The sequence below is a fragment of the Saccostrea cucullata genome, unplaced genomic scaffold (assembly GCF_032062105.1).
Source record: "Saccostrea cucullata isolate Sc308-1 unplaced genomic scaffold, CSIRO_AGI_Scuc_v1 ctg8510, whole genome shotgun sequence".
Taxonomy (NCBI): domain Eukaryota; kingdom Metazoa; phylum Mollusca; class Bivalvia; order Ostreida; family Ostreidae; genus Saccostrea; species Saccostrea cuccullata.
The window spans coordinates 6,770-23,867 of NW_026926717.1; the positions used below are offsets into that span (position 1 = coordinate 6,770).

Sequence of the window (17,098 nt, forward strand, 5' to 3'; positions counted from 1 at the left end):
TCATTGACCTTGATGTCATTTCAAAGTACTCTATTAGTGTAGTATGCAAACTAAATATGAAGTCCCTATCTTCTATGGTTAAAAAGTTATGACAAACAGTGGAAAAAGCTATTTTTAGCATATAGGTCACAGTTAAGGTCACAAGGTCATTGACCTTGGTGTCATTTGAAAGGACTTTATTAGTGGAGCATGCATACCAAATATGAAGTCTCTATCTCTTATTGCTCAAAAGTTAAGGTCAAGGTTAAAGTTGACAACAGACAAAAAGACAGGACAAAAACAATATACGCCCGGGATCTATCGATCCGGGCGCATCAAAATGAGCAACTAATAACACTGATTAGTATTTTAGAAAATTGCATTTTTCAATGAAGTATGTAGTGGAAAAATAAAATTATGACTCACTTAATATTATGGCCATGCAGGTACTGTAGGTCCCAGTGACTTTGTTGTAACTGAGTTTTACTGTAGTGGGTTAACCCTTTAGCTCAGTCGGTAGAGTATTGGATTTTAAATCTGAGGGTTTTTAAGGTTCAAGCCACAGTAAGGACACCCCTAGCTAATCAGTCATATAAAGTTTTATTAGGTCTGCAGAATTTTCAAACATTTCCACTGATATTTGGTCAATTTTTGACAAAATCCAGCAGCATTTTACTTTTAATGTATGGATTGATGAACATATTTTTGGACTGCAATGATTTTGATTTGAAATGATATGAATAATAGGTACCTAAAATATCAAGAAATCATGTTATCCTCTGTGCTTAGATAAGAGACTTTGTTTCACTTTCTATACAATTCCAAACAAAATTTTGCACAATTTTTTGCCTTAATAATTGTGACAAAATATTAGAAATTTCCCTCATTACACCTATAGTAAACATTATTCAGATTACCAAGGATCTATTTCAATGCAAATATTTAATTTTTTTCACTTGTTTGTTGCTCTGTTGAGCAACAAACAGATTGTCATTTGTATCTGTACACAGTCCCTGGGGTAATCTCAGTCCACAGTCTATGTAACGGAGGAACTGTCCATCCTGGTCTATGATGTGGATACAGTGATTGTTATAATCAGCTGTAAGGATGTGACTCTGACTGTCTGTGGTGATTCCTAGTGGAATGAATGATCGGTTCTTTGGAGCAGCAGTATGTCCAGTGTACCTGAATCTCAGTTTCCCGGCCTGATTGACCACCACTATTGCTTTAGCTCCACCATCAGACACACAGATATCCAGGTTCCTGTTCTCAGTAATGTAGAATTTTTTATAAGAACCAGATGAATAGAGAGGTTTACCTTTATCATCAAACTGAATGGTTTGTTTCTCTGTGGAGCCAGAGTAACGGACAACTTTTGTTTGTTTGTAATCATTACTTTCCATGATAACCAGGAGGTCACCAGAGGAGGTACTACAGACACCGTCAGGTCTCCAGTTCTGTAGTCTGATCACCTCCTCTATCTTCTTATTCTTCACAATGTTCACAGTTCTATCATTGATATCAGTATAAACTAGATCTCCACTTTTTGTCACTGCTATGTCCTCTGGTGAGTTCCCTGACTTGGTTTTGATCAACTTGAGTAGTGATCCCTGATTGATGCTATAGAGTTTCATGGTGTAACCATTCCCACTTGTCCAGATTTCTTCATCACTCAGACAGGCCACATTGTAAAGTTGTGAGGAAATCAGCGAATATACTGCTTGTATGTCTATTTTTATGGTGGTGACAGTCTCTGGTTGATCAAGCAGCTGTTTGACTGGAGGAGAGGATCCAGCTTCTGGTGATTTCTGTGTTGTCTTCATTTTGTAGCCGTGTTTATCTGATGTTAAAGAACTTGTTGATAAAACTCCAAACAATTTAACAAGTTCTTCATGGATTGTTCCCGGCATGAACTTGGGTAAAGATAGTATCATTTTGTTTGGAAGATTTCTGTATAAATGTACACTGAGTGTGACACTAAACAGTTTTGACAAGTCATTATTGTCTGTAGCCATTTCAAGTGAATCAATTTCATCCTTGATGTCAGACATTGTCTTGTTTATTTCATCCAGTTGTTTCTGTAGAGTTTGTAACTGTGTGTTTTTCATCTCATCAACTTCAGCTTTAAGTTTCTGGACAACTTTGTCAATTTCTCTGTGCCAGTCCTCTCCATGTTTTGTTATGGCTGTTGAGAGATCTCCATATTCCTTTTCTAACTGACTCATTCTGTTTTGTACATCAGAGGCAATGTCCTGGTAGGTGGGATAAATTGTTTCATTTAATTCAGTTACATTTTTCTTAATTTTGTTTCTTCTTTCATCTGGAACTTGTAGAACTTTCAAAATTTTATGACCAAGGTGTTTGTCAGATGCAACGCAACTTGTGCAAACAGGAATGTCACATTGATTACAGAACATTTCACATCGTTCTTTGTCATGAGTTGTACATCCAGGGTAGAGGGGGGTGGATTTCCTCAGCTGAAATTTAACGACTTTGTGGTCCTTAGATTCATCAGATATCATATGTTTTCCTACACAAGCTGTACACAGGTTGACAAGACATGTATCACAGTGCATCTGTACCACAGCGGTTTCACACAGGTCACATTGCATCACGTCCTGGGCACTGGTACGGGGGTCCATGATTAATTTCAAAGCTCTATAATATCAATCTGAAAATAAAATGTTTACATTCTTACTAGGAATATTTTCAAAAGTTAAATAAAGACATCCATCTTTAATCCAACAGGACTTAGGAAATAGATGAATTCTGTTCCCATGGTTAAAACATATTCAATCTTATGGTTTTCAAATGAGTTAATACTATCCTATTTATTATTACCGGTACCTGAGAATTCAGTAATGGCGGTCGTCCATGGTCGATCTCCAAGTGCAGTCTCTCTGTACAGAGTACACACTGATCACGTGACATACCTGTGTTATCTACCTGTCAGGTGTTTATACTTCCTGGTCTAGAAGGGGATTTAAATACCTTGCTATGCAAATTATTTGAATTTAGTATAACAGTTGAAATTTGAAATGCTGGGTTTTAATATTTATTTAAATTTAGAACATTATCACATTTTATAATTTTAAAGCATTAGAAATGTAATATTTCAATTATGTAAATTTACAAAAGAAATATACAATTATAAAAATAACTCTCAATCTAATTAGGCATATGAAAGCAAGATTCTGTATTTAATTCTCCCACCACAGCAGGAAAAGTATAGCTGTAGCAAGAATATGAATGAAATATGGAGATAACGAACAGTAATCTTAGGCTCAAAGGTCAACTGAATTAATACAACAGTGGGCAGAGCAAACACATAAATTAGTTCTCTTGAAGCATCAGAGATAAGATCTAGTGCCATAGAGGAGTAAGCATCAACTTGTCATACTTGCTTTGTGCTTCTTGTCGTGATGGGACAAACGCAAAATTTGTAATTATGGTGTTCAACTATTATTTTCTGTTTGGTTTAGAAGGGGGTTAAAAATAGGAATAAATAAAAATTCTTCAATGTCATGTTTTTATTTATTTCTTCCAGGTGCAGGATACCATTCAACCCAAAAAGAAGATGCTTATGTGAAACTCTGTAAATCTACATGCTTAAAGGTAAATACACATTAATAATATAAATGTTCCCCTCAGAAGAATTATTACTACAGTTTCAGTGACTTTCATTGTGTATTTCTTGATTGATTACATTCCTTATATTTGAGTTTTAGCTCAACTGAACCAGAGGTGTGAATTTTCTGATAAAAAAATTGTCCGTGGTGACGTGGTCTGTCGTCTTTGTTGTTATTTTCATATTTTTTAAAAACATTTTTATTTTCCTCTCTGGAACCACTGGTCCCCAATGTCAACTACGGTAAGCCTAGCAAAGAGTATCCTGGGGTCAAGAGGGTTCAAAGTTCCAATGGAGGGCCACACCCTCTTCCATTGGGAAATAGTTATGAAAAAGTAAAAATTTGATAGGGTAAATTTAAAATCTTCTGCTCAAGATGAAACTTATGTGAAAGTCTCCTGACATAGTGCAGATTAAGATGCTTTGTTGGTAGGGTAATGACACAAATGCAGTAGAGTAAAGAAGTTTTGAATATGAATACCTAGAAAAAACCTTCTTCATGAAGAACAGCAAAACCTGAGTATTTAAATTCCTTTGCCAAAGGAATATAACTACTCAGGTTTTGCTGTTCTTCATGAAGTTTCTTCAAGGAATTCCAATTCAAAACTTCGTTACTCCATTTCATTTGTATCATTACCCTACCAACAAAACATCTTTTTGGAAACATCCACAGGTAATGTAGATTCGTCCATGATGCCTGCTGGTAGGGAACCACAGAGGCAATCAATACATACAAATGTATTAGAAATATCTGTTATGTTTTCTCAGGAGCATTAATTTCATGATTAATGCTTAGTCATACTCTTATAGAAGGATTTTCAGGTGGTGTGTAGATTCAGCTTTATTCAAATCATGACTTTGGGGGGTCGAATGGGACCACAATTTGTGTTCAAAGTTTCACTGGGTAAAACTGCTTATAAAAAGGTGAGCATTGTGACCCTTTGGCCTTTTTAAACATTTTGGCAAATAGATTGACACAAAAATTGATTTAAAAGGCTTTATGAGATTTAAAAAAAGAGATTTAACAGGTTTATAACACCAAAAGATTCTTTTTGATAATGAAATTGATGAATTCTTGTTCACCATGTATTGTAGGATTCATTTATACGAATCATATAATTATGTATTTCATAATTCACCAACCAGGAGGTTAAATCAACTTGGATCAATATTTTTTCTTAAAATCTCAAAAAATTATGGTCATATTCTGTGATTAAAATGATTTTACAGTATAGATTGATAGCTTGATAGTTTAGATGTGCAGTGTGGGATTATGTTGCCTATGGGCCCATTGTTTCACATTTTCAATACTTGGTTTTTGTTTTATCAGATGTCCCATTTGCTCAAGAAAGGGTGGGGTGCTGTAGAATGTGTGACAGAGGCAGTTAAACTTTTAGAGGTATGGACAAAAAAACTACAAACTTTCAAACTGCAAGAGCAAATTACGAATATATTTTTCTCCCACCACATCAGGGATGGTATAGTAACATGTACGTTTGTATATGAATTAAATATGGAGACACTAATAAATGGTAATCTGAAGCTCAAAGGTCAATTGAATCATTAAAACTCGGGAGCAGAGCAAACACGTAAAGTTTTCTTGAAACTTCAGAGATTGGATCTAGTTTGGAACATTAACTTGGTAAGCTTAACACTTTTAGTAAAATTTCTGGGGTTTATTCAACAGCATAGCTTTTACATAACAGTTACGGAAAGCTATGCTCTTGTGTAAATAGAAATAGCATAAATATTTTTTTGCCAAGTACCAAATCCAAGATGGCTAAATCCTTGTATACAGTTGTATTAATTTTACAACTTCACAATACATATGACTTTAATAAAAAAAAAGGTACTATTTTCCACATCTGAGGGTATTAACTGTTAACTTACTTATATATTTTCACAAGAAATAAACTTTTATTGATTAAAAAAATATTCATCCAAAATTCTTGGGTGTTATAATCTGCTACTACTCGAGTATTGCTTTTAAAATCATGGTAAAGTCTTGTTACACAAACTTCATTGAGATATCCAAGGTAAAATACTTCAAGAAAAAGTGGTTGGGCTTTCAAATCAGATATTGGTGGTCAAGATACCAAAGTTTAACTGTAGTATGTGCAAGATTTTGTCTTCATCTTTAAGGATGCAGTGCTGACTAATGCAGGTATGGGATCTAATCTTAATCTCAGTGGCTCTGTTGAATGTGACGCCTCTATTATGGAGGGAAGGAAGCTGATGTTTGGAGCAGTGGGGGCCATTTCTGGTAAGAAATCACACAATACAGGGAAAAATAAATATGGGGAAAAGAGGATCTTTTTTCTTGTGATTTAAGTTTAAGTTTTAATATATAATCTGTGTTCCAGGTGTCAAGAACCCAGTAGAGGTGTCGGCCACACTGGTAAACAGACAGTTAGGGGACAAATTGTCCTTAGGGAGACTTCACCCAAGGTAAATACTGTAAAATCACATATTTTCGTGGGGACAAATTTTCGTGGTTTGAGGAAAATCTCTTGGTTCGTGGGGATTTGATTTCGTGGATCAAGAATTAATGAGTACTTCTGTGTGTGACATTTTATATTTCGTTGTGGACATGAATTCGTGGGTCTTGTCATACCACGAAAACAACGAAAATTAAACCCCCACGAAAATTTGTGATTTCACAGTATACTGTAGATCACTAAATTTTCGCGACATCTTATTTTCGCGAAATAGTCATTGACTCTTGATTAGCGAGACAAAATTTTCGCGAATTGTGGTTATCACTCTATATAATCTTAAGGAATACTATTATACGTGAGAATTAAATTTATGTGAGCACACTGTCTCGTGTAATTACGCAAAAATAAAATTCTCGCGAATAAAAAGTGATTTGCAGTAATTCATGACTGAACATACCCTACTGATCTAATAGGGATGGTGGCTTGATGTTATCATGATGTCATCTTCTTTTAATTTAATAAATATTTTTAAAGTAAACTGTCTTCTGCAGTGTTCTTGTAGGTGATGGAGCTAAGCAATGGGCTGAAGAAAATGGAATAAAAACTTTGGAAACTAGACACCTAATTACAGGTAAAATAATCAATAAATGACATAAGATAAAAGAGAAACTAGACACCTAATTGCAGGTAAAATAATCGGCACATGACTAAGGTAAAAGAGAAACTAATCACCCACTTACAGGTAAAATAGTTAATAAATGACCAAAGTAAAAGAGAAACTAGACACCTTATTCAGGTAAAATAGTCAATATGTGACTAAGGTAAAAGAGAAACTAGACACCTTATTCAGGTAAAATAGTCAATATGTGACTAAGGTAAAAGAGAAACTAGACACCTTATTCAGGTAAAATAGTCAATATGCGACTAAGGTAAAAGAGAAACTAGAAACCTAATTACAGGTAAAATAGTCAATAAATTACCAAAGTGAAAGAGAATTTAGACACATAATTACAGATAAAATAGTAAATAAATGAAAAAAGGTAAAAGCTGTAAGATTGGTTTATAAATATAGGAAAGAGAGACTTTCAATTAAATGACAGTCTCTTTCTGAAAGCAGGTGTCTCCAGTAATGGCTAGGTGTAAAATATTCAGACCTTCTTATGTTATACTTTAGATGATGCACAGAAAACTTACCAGAATCACAAAAGGAAACTGGACATTGTAAATGAAAGAGACGCCAGCAAGAAAATGAAGTTATCAGAACAGGTAAATTTTGCTATAATATCTGCAGTCATTCTTAATGGAAAGTGGTCACATGGATAATCAGTAGGTCAGTTTCTCATTCCTCCCAGTGCCTCAAACTACATACAATGTAATGAGGTTGATATATGACCATCATTCTTGTATTTGTGTAGAGAGATGATAATAAAGAGTATAATGGTGTACAGGAGGAAGAGAAGATACAGGACACTGTGGGAGCTATCGTCATGGATACCAGTGGTAACATAGCAACAGCGGTGTCCAGTGGTGGAATTTCTCTCAAACAGCCAGGAAGGCTTGGCCCTGTGTGTACACTATCAATAAATATAAATTATATACATTACTCAGTATCTAAAAGATGAATTCTTTTGATAAGTTGTTGATAAGGGACATTTATGTATAGGTTATTGACTGAATAAATTGGGAAATATGCTCACTTGAGGTCTTTGAATTGAACAGTGGACAGAGCTTGTAAGGTCAAAATTGTATGATTTTATTGAGAGGCAGAAAAAAAAACACTTGACTTTTGATACATGTATTTACTCCTTATTGTTAAGGCAGCAACCTATGGTGCAGGATGTTGGGCCTACAATCAGAGACCAGGAAAAGCAGGGGTGGGAACCAGTACATCAGGTAAGACAGCCTTAAAATTAGATAGAGGTCACAGAATTACCTAGGAAACCATGAAAAGTGTTAGGAACAGTTTACTAGATTAGTGCAAACATATTGCCAAAAAAATCATATATATGTTTGACCCAAATCTTTGGAAAGGTAGTGTACTCATACATTTTTAATGATGTAAGCTCTGTGTGCATATGTATTTTTTGCAAAATGTTTTTTGAATTGCAAAATCTAAAACTTCACTAGTCTTATTATTCAAAGAAATGAAGTCATTCAGATGCAGTTATGAAACCCAACAAATTTATTCAGAAGCATATACAGTATGTCATTTTGCAGAAAATTTGGAATTTCAATAGAATGTTACATTAAATACAATATATTTCATGTGGCTCATAAAGGATCTATTACCATAATTTTTTAACATATTACTTTTCAAATCCTATGTATGGCATACCAAATTCACAAAAATGAGCTAAACATAGTTTCACAGTTGATAAACTAGGTGTATCAACTGTAACCTATGGTTTACAAACTATGAACTATAGTTAACAATTCCTTAACCATACTTTTTACCTGTAAAACTATATTAAACTGTTGTGTAAAAAGATGCTAATCTTTTTAACCTGTCTGTTAACCTGTCTGTAATAAAACGTTAACAAAAGACTTTGTTGATAAACATAGATTCAGGTCTATAAACTTTAAGTAACAATCATGAACTATGCTAAGAGTTGTGTATCATAGTTTACAAATTGTATCAGATAATATATGTTTTGCAATCGCAAATGATTGTTTTCAGTGTAAAGTATAGTTTACGGTTCTGAAACATAGATTATCACATTAACTATGGCTTACAGATGAAAAATATAGATTAACTTTGTGAACTATAGTTTACAGTCCGTAAACTATAGTTTACAACCGATAAAACTAGTTTCGACTGTAGAATTATGTTTAGCTAATTTTTGTAAATTTGGAGTGCCAAAGGAAAGATGAAACTCATGTGAAATTGTCCTCATATAGTGTAGATTTAAGTTTGTTCAAATCATGACCCCCGGGGATAGGATTGGGCCAAAATGGACGATCAAAGTTTTACATTTAAGGAATGAATTTAATAGCTACCCATTTTATACGGTATAAACTGGGTTGGGGCAGTTTACACTTTATAAACCGCAAAGCGATTTATAAAAAAGCGTAAACTGTTCCAACCCAGTTTATACCGTATAAAATGGGTAGCTATTAAATTCATTCCTTATAATTTAATTTTCATTCAATTGAAGTAAGAAAAAACGATGATTGTTCAAGCAAAATGACGTCAATTTCTACAAAATTTGAATGTAACGTCAGGCGGATTAATACGTTTCTGACGCAAGTCATTGTGACGTAGGCAACCCATTTTATACAGTATAAAACAATTTTTTATCCAATCAAATAAAGCGTTACAACTAGAATTAAATTATAAGAATATATAATGAAACCTTTTAAAATCCCGTTTCAAGTACTTCAAATTCATGCTTAGTGATAATTATATGGGGTCATCCTCAGGCAGTGTAGATTCTAGTTTGTTCAAACCATAAACCCCAAGCTTCCCCCCTCAGACTCAGTAAACTTTTAATTCTGATCTGATATGTGCTTTCTCCTAGCAAATTGCTCAGGTGAGTGATGTGGCCCCTGGGCCTCTTGTCATATAACATGTGTTTTATATCTTTATACATTTCATACAGGAAGTGGAGAACACATAATGAAGACGTTACTGGCCAGAGAGAGTGCCTTGTCTATACAACGGGAAGATAATGCTAGTCTGGGACTGTCCAACTGTTTTAAAAATAACTTCTTAGGTCAGTGACTTTGCTAGTCTAGTACTGTCCAACTGTTTTAAAAATAACTTCTTAGGTCAGTAAATATGTTAGACTAGACTTGGCAAACTTAAAATGCTTTAAGTTCAGTAACTACAGATAGATGCAGAACTGGATCATTATTATGGTTTAATGCTTAGTCCTTGACCATAACGCTACTGATCCTTTCCTTTGTAGTCGTGTCTAATGACCAATAAATTTGACTGTTTAGAAATATCTGCCACCCAACCAAAAATTCTAAACAAGCCAGTTTATTAGTCTGTTGAAAACTACCGGTATTAAGGGATAGACATGTTAGGAGATATAATATAAAATGTTGGTCAAGGAATATGTCCAGAATCAGGTAGTTGATTGGCCAATGCTGAAAGTGAAGAAATACATCCCTGTAACAATGCACAGAAAATCTTGTGCCATAAATTTCACTATATCTGCATAACGGGATCTATAGCTTTATAGTCTTAGACTTAAATATAAAACCATAACCGTACAGTTCTGAAAGCTATATCTACAGTCAGGGACCACGATGGTAAACAATTGTGATCAGTTTCTTGATTGAAATCAATAGTATTACTGGACTTGTAAAATTCACAATAAATTTAGTTTATCAATGTTAAGGTTAACTTACTTCAATGCTGATTTGTATTTTTTCTCTGACAGAGTCTGAGTTTTTAGAAGAAGAGAAAGACAAGTTGGCTGGGGTGCTGGCTCTCAAACAGAATGATGGGGATACAGGTATCCGGGGCGATTTAACTGTACTTATAAAGACTTGTTAAAAATTATTTACTTGAATATGAAATTTTTTGATTAGATTCTTGCATATGTATATCACTGATATCCTCCTAAAACAGTGTTTATAGAGTTTTACGTCCAAAAACATGGTATTTTTAGCACAATGATTTCTTGTAAATTATTTATGCACACTGTGATAATTGAATTTTATTTCACAGTGGAAGTATTATGGGGTCACACTACAGATAGCATGTGTGTGGGGTATATGTCTTCTTCGCTGAAGAAACCAAAGGTATTATGTACATTATGTATTTAATGTTTATGCAGAAAATGTTTGTGAAAAGTAATTCTAAATAATGTTTTGACCAAGATTTATAAAGTTGTGGTAGAGAGGTGGGAAGATAAACACTTCTGTTTTAGGGTTTATGGCATTATTCTCACATTTGTGCACAATGTGTGGGTCTTTCTCAGCATTAATTAAGCTTTTCTATATGTTTGTTTTAATAGTAACATTATGATTATATCATGTAAGGTATTGCTGAAATTTATTAAGGTAATTGGTTATGTACCGTATATAATTTCAGGTTGTCATGTCTCGACTCCCAGAAGGTGGGATCCCTGGGAAATCTTTCACCATGTCTGGAGTGTCCATATGAAAGGATACCCAATAGAATGCCCTCACAAACCAAGTATTGTGAGTCTATATATTGATATCAGGGAAATCCCTTACCACATCTGAAAGGGCTGAGAGGAGCTGCACCATAGCTAGGAAAGTCCCTCACCATGTCTGGTGATATGCAGGGACTGGAAGAGGAACCCTTTGACAAGGCAGTGTCTATATGGAAGACATAATGGAAAACCAGGGAAATATTTTCCATCTTTGTTGTGTTCATTCAAGGGGACAAACCATATAATGCAATTATATTTTGTTTGCCTTTGTTTAATAGACTTTTTGTCTCTGGTTTTGAGAATTTTACAAAGATTTGAATTAACACCTTCCCCTTAGTCACGCATTTTAACGCATATACCTTTTCCTATTTCCAACGAAAAATCACGCATTTACCGTTTCCCCGCAATCACGCATTTTCACGCACTTTTAGAAGTTCATTTAATCTTCAATTTATTGCCAAATTCCAACTATTTCCTACTTGCTTGAATAGTATGAAATAAGAAAAGTTATTTTCTAATTAAATAATATTCCAGAATATCATTTACGCTAAACTTTAGAGAAATGTGTACCCCGCTACAAAGTCCTTGTGGGGAAATGGTAAAGTAATGTATTATGACGCGAGGATTCAATGTATGTTGCATATCAATTCTGTAAGTTGTAAAGAGTTAACCTTAGAGCTAATAAATCATCCTTGTCAAAGTTGGTTTTTGGTTACTATTTCAGAAATCACCTCCAAAAAATACTTGATATCAGGATTACCTAACTCTTTCACGATGGAAGTAGGAAATGTCTGTTTGGCAATTGTTTGGTGGGGGCAAATGTGCTATTGAATACAATGCAAGATTGATAATTGTAAAATTCATAAGGACGGATAAGTTCAAAAATCCTTGTGGAATACCTTTCTAAACAATCGCTGAATTACTTATTTAGCTAATAAATTTTTGAGAGGAGCCAATCCTAAATTGTTACATTTTTAATGATATTTGAAACTAATTAGCGGACTCTTGTTAAATTTTCTTTGAAAATCATCACATTTTAAAGCAGATAATATATGCTAAACTTTCCTTATTTGACAATCTACTATTGGGATTTCAATATCTAGCAATACAGTGTGCTTTCGGCATTAAATTGTTGAAATCATTCGATTGACACTACTGTAAACAATGTCATGTGCCCCAGAAATCTAAACCTTTCGCGCCACCCCCACAAAAGCAGGCACGTAGCACATTTTTTGCAAACACTACTATTACTATTGAAAATGTTCACTGAAAGGCTGGTTGCCCCCAGTATCAATATGAAGTAGATATTTACATGTTTCGAAGCAATATACGAGTACTTTTTACAGTTCTTTGATTTGAAGAAATTCACTTTATTTGGACTGCAGCTTTTAGAAAGAAGTAAATGCTAAAATGTTGACATATTGTTCTATATGACATGGTGATTTGTTTAAGATATAATTTTGTGTAGCTCTAGATTATCTTGCTTTAAATCCATATTCCAAAAACCTGGATCATTTACATTATTTCTTGAGTCTATGTTATAGATATACCAGTGAATACTAAAAAGGTTTGAACGAAACAGGGGTAGGTGTTAGTAGGGCGTATTATTAATGTAATCTGTTTCGTCCTATAGTCATGTAATTTTGATGATATGCATAAAGCAAGCTGTATGGGTTTTGCTGTTGATTATTTTTTTCCAGTTTGGTAAAATGAAGTATTTTTAGTCTATTTTAAGTATTTTTTAAATTTTCCATTTTATTACGAGGTTACACAAATCACTCATTGCTATATGGTTTTATACACTTGTCCTAGCTCTACCAGTTTTTTTTTTAATTCTTGAATATTTTCAGATTCTTATTTGAAATGGCTGAAAATCCTACCATCTCCCTTACAAAACCTTAGAGGGACCCCGGAGTGGCGCTAAAATTCAGAATTAATCAAATCTCCATCTGTAGGCTTAAATGCTTGCATGATTATAATGAATATTTATCCAATGGATTCAACAATTAACTACATTCAGTTAGAAATGAAAACCAAAACTATTCTGTTTGTATGTTGTCTATCGAATTCTGCCACGGACTCTAGTCAATGAAAGATTTAATTAATTATGACATAAATTTGACGTAACTGTTAACCAATAATTAAATGCATTATTTATTATTATTGTTGACTTGATCATGTATCAGATTATCAATTCGTTCTCACACATTATCAATTCGTTCTCACATTATCAATTCGTTCCCTCAAATTACACAATTCGTTATCTCGGATTGTACAACATATTAATAATATACACGTAACACAAAAACCTGCCTTTTTTGTATTGTATCAGTATGAGCATATGGATTTGAAAAAATGTTCATTTAATTTTCTCATTTTGGACCATAATATGTAATGAAAGGAAGGATGTAAACTTCTACAATATTCTATTATAATATTAAACACGTATTGCCATATCCGATATGTACAGATAAATAAGACTCATGAAATCATCGGAATGGTTTAAATTCCGAGGGAACGAATTGTTCAAATTGAGAGAATGAATCATAATCCGAGGATTGAGTTAGCTGAGGGAACGAATTGATAATCTGTTTAAACGAATTGGCAATGTGTTACAATATATTGTCAATCTCAGAGAACGGACTGTCTAATTCGAGAACTCGGTTTACTTTTATCCATTAAAAAAAAATCCTATGTCCCTTCATGGCTTTCTTATATACCACCTAGAGCATTGAAAATATTGAGAAGATATAAGAGAAAACCTGTTTAAACTTAAAACAAGAGGCCCAAGGGCTTTGAATCGCTCTTCTGATAAATTGTACAACATATCACTTGTATTTGAAGCCTCTAATCTTAAGTATCCTAAGACCCAAGTTGCATCAACTGACAAAATTTGATGATTCTTAGCCAATTAGGACTGAAGATATTTTAATAAAGCTATAAAAAACCATGAGAAGGTCACAGTGACCTACTTTAAGAATGAAGTTTTCTGAGGACTCAAGATGCATTAATAGAATAACTAAGATTGAAGATTCGAAGCCAGTAAGTATTTTAAATATTCAAAAGTAGGTTATCTTGGCCTACTTTTTGGTCGACATTCTCTGAAAACCCAAGAGGCATCAACTAATAAAGTTTGATGATTCTTATCCGCTAAGTACCAGAGATACTTAAATATAGCCATAACATGTCGAAAGTAGGTCATCGTGACGTACTTTTTAGTCGTCACTCTCCGAAAACCCAAGATGCATCAACTGACAAAATTTGATGATTCTAAGCCAATACGTACCAGAGATACTTAATTATAGCCAAAAAATGTCAAAAGTAGGTCACCGTGACCTACTCTTTCGTTGGCACTCTCCAAAAACCCAAGATATATCAACTGACAAAGTTTGATGATTCTAAGCTAATAAAAATACCTGGGATACCTAAATATAGCCATTAAATGTCAAAAGTAGGTCACTGTGACCTATATTTTGGTCGGCACTTTCCGAAAACCCAAGATGCATCAACTGACAAAGTTTAATGATTCTAAGCCAATAGGTACCGGAGATACTTAATTATAGCCATAAAATGTCAAAAGTAGGTCACCGTGGTCGTCACTCTCTGAAAACCCAAGATACATTAACCGACAAAGTTTGATGATTCTAAGCCAATAAGTACCAGAGATACTTAATTATAGCCATAAAATGTCAAAAGTAGGTCACTTTGACCTACTTTTTGGTCGGCACTTTCCCAAAACCCAAGATGCATCAACTGACAAAGTTTGATGATTCTAAGCCAATAAATACATAAAATACTTAAATATTGCCATAAAATGTCAAAAGTAGTTCATCGTGACCTACATTTTGGTCAACGTTTTTCAAAGTCTTAAGATGAATCTGCCGATCAAGTATGATGATCGTAGGTCTGAAGGTTATCAAAATATTCCTATTAAACAATTTGAAAACAAATGACTGCAAAATTCTAAAAGTAGGTCACAGTGACCTACTTTTTCTTAAATAGGTTTTAAGGTCCCAAGATGTAGCAACTTACAAGATTTGATGATTCTAACCCTCTTGTGTCTTAAATAATGGGATTAAATGTTTTAACAAGGATGTCATAAAGTTCAAAAATTAGGTCACGGTGACCTGCTTTTACGTTGACGTTGTTCAAGGACCCAAGATGCATCTACTGAAAAAATTTGATGATCATAGGCCTAAAAGTGTCCAAAATATGCCTTCAAATCAATTTGAAAACAAATGCCTGCAAAATTAAAAAAGTAGGTCACCGTGACCTACTTTTGAGTTAACATGATGTGAAGTCCCAAGATTCATCAACTTACAAGATTTGATGATCCTAGTCCTAATAGTAAGCAAAATATCAACGTTTTTATTAATTGTAAATTTAGGTCAAATTTGAAGTGACCTTGAGACAACGCCCTTTGCCCCAGGCCATGCCATGCCTTGAACAATTTTTAATTTTCAACATATCCTGATCCTTGTATGTAAGTTTGGTGAAAATCTGCCTGGTGGTTCTGGAGAAGAATATTTTTTTAGCAACCAGTACTTTAGGTTTTGTTTTCCTGATTATTTCCCCTTGTTTTAGGGTACCAACCCTTATTTTGGTATAAATGGTAGCCCTTGGGCCAAGGATACCCTGTGACAAGTTTGAAAATGATTGGCCAAGGGGTTCTTGAGTTATGGCCCATATTCTAAAAAGTTAACGCACATCGAACAAATGGCCATAGCATAAGCTCTTTGAGCCTTTGGCTCAGAAAAGCTAATAAAAGCTTGGAAGCTAAGATAATACGAACAAAACGGAATAAAAGACTACTTGTAACACTGCCAAAAAGGGAGACCCAATTTGCAGTGAAACAGTTTACTGTACTGGTATAGCCCTGCTGCCAGTCGCTAGCAAGATCCTATGTAGAGAAATACTGAATAGGAAGAAAGATACGATGGATAAAGTTTTAGGTGATGAACAAACAGGTCACCTGGATAAGGAAGTGAGCGTTACAAGTTTTAGGAACTAGTACAAAAAATGTCTTCAAATTGACAGATAGGCATTAGATCCGACAGAAGAGACGGAATTGCAACCCTAAGAATAATCGCAGAGCAATCTGTTGAATGGCAATCATCTTTGTATATATTTTATCGACTTAAAATATGCATTAAATGCATTTGACCATGCCATTAGAGATGGAATGTGGCAAATGATGATACACTATGGGATACGATCGAAGATAGTGAATATTATCGAGACTCTATGAAGAATTTTCAGTACAAGTTACATACACGGGAGATCTCACTGATAGTGATTCCTTTAAGTTAAAACTAGAGAGAAACAAGGCTGCTTTCACTCACCTATTATGTTCCTACAGTGATAGACTGGATCATAATGCTGTTATTCGACAAACCAAGGCCAAGGACAGTGGTCAGAAGATAAGAAGACTTGGATTTTGCCGATCACCTTGTCCTAATAATAATAATAAGACACCAGAGAAGGGAACAACAATTTAACAACAAGTTAAACGGAATTGAAAAGAGAATAGGGTTCAAAACTAAAAGACTAGAAAAGATGGACCAATCAGAACTGAGGGGGGAAGAAATTTACTGACCGAGCGTCCATCATTCAGACGAAGACATTTAAGTCAGAATAAGCAAGGCCCGACAGGCTTTCGCAATGCTTAAATCAGTCTTGAATACCAGTGCACTAAATGAAAGCACCAAGATCCAAGTATTTCATATCAATATTTTACATGTTTAATGAATTCTTTTCTACGGATGTGAAATCTGAAGATTAGCGGCAGGACTACAACAAAAATCCAAATATTTACCAACCAATTAATGACTTCAACACATCTGTAATGTGATGCGGCCAATATCAAACGAACAGCTACTGAAACGTACCAAGAACCAATATCTCTCCAAATCAAGAAACAAGCA

General features: G+C 34.2%; 2 protein-coding genes across 5 annotated transcripts; one reads left to right on the forward strand and one right to left on the reverse strand.

Moving 5' to 3' along the window:
* Window positions 1-652: 652 nt before the first annotated feature.
* Window positions 653-2,899, reverse strand: LOC134272502 (tripartite motif-containing protein 2-like). The gene is made up of 2 exons (XM_062754723.1): window positions 2,827-2,899; window positions 653-2,650 (listed from the first exon to the last, which is right to left on the reverse strand). The coding sequence occupies exon 2, from the start codon at window positions 2,619-2,621 to the stop codon at window positions 909-911; it is 1,713 nt and encodes a 570-aa protein (XP_062610707.1). The 5' UTR covers window positions 2,622-2,650; window positions 2,827-2,899; the 3' UTR covers window positions 653-908.
* Window positions 2,900-3,390: 491 nt separating this feature from the next.
* On the forward strand, window positions 3,391-11,440 carry LOC134272503 (threonine aspartase 1-like). 4 transcript variants are annotated; one of them, XM_062754725.1, is made up of 13 exons: window positions 3,391-3,594; window positions 4,418-4,531; window positions 4,938-5,006; window positions 5,750-5,870; window positions 5,971-6,055; window positions 6,597-6,676; window positions 7,220-7,311; window positions 7,494-7,610; window positions 7,863-7,938; window positions 9,645-9,758; window positions 10,434-10,508; window positions 10,724-10,797; window positions 11,090-11,440. In XM_062754725.1, the coding sequence occupies exons 1-13, from the start codon at window positions 3,499-3,501 to the stop codon at window positions 11,159-11,161; spliced, it is 1,185 nt and encodes a 394-aa protein (XP_062610709.1). In that variant the 5' UTR covers window positions 3,391-3,498; the 3' UTR covers window positions 11,162-11,440. The 4 variants fall into 4 exon arrangements, with proteins under 4 accessions (XP_062610709.1, XP_062610708.1, XP_062610710.1 ...); XM_062754724.1 differs by having other exon boundaries at window positions 3,399-3,594; window positions 7,461-7,610; XM_062754726.1 differs by lacking the exon at window positions 4,418-4,531 and having other exon boundaries at window positions 3,422-3,594; window positions 7,461-7,610.
* The last annotated feature ends 5,658 nt before the right edge of the window (window positions 11,441-17,098 follow it).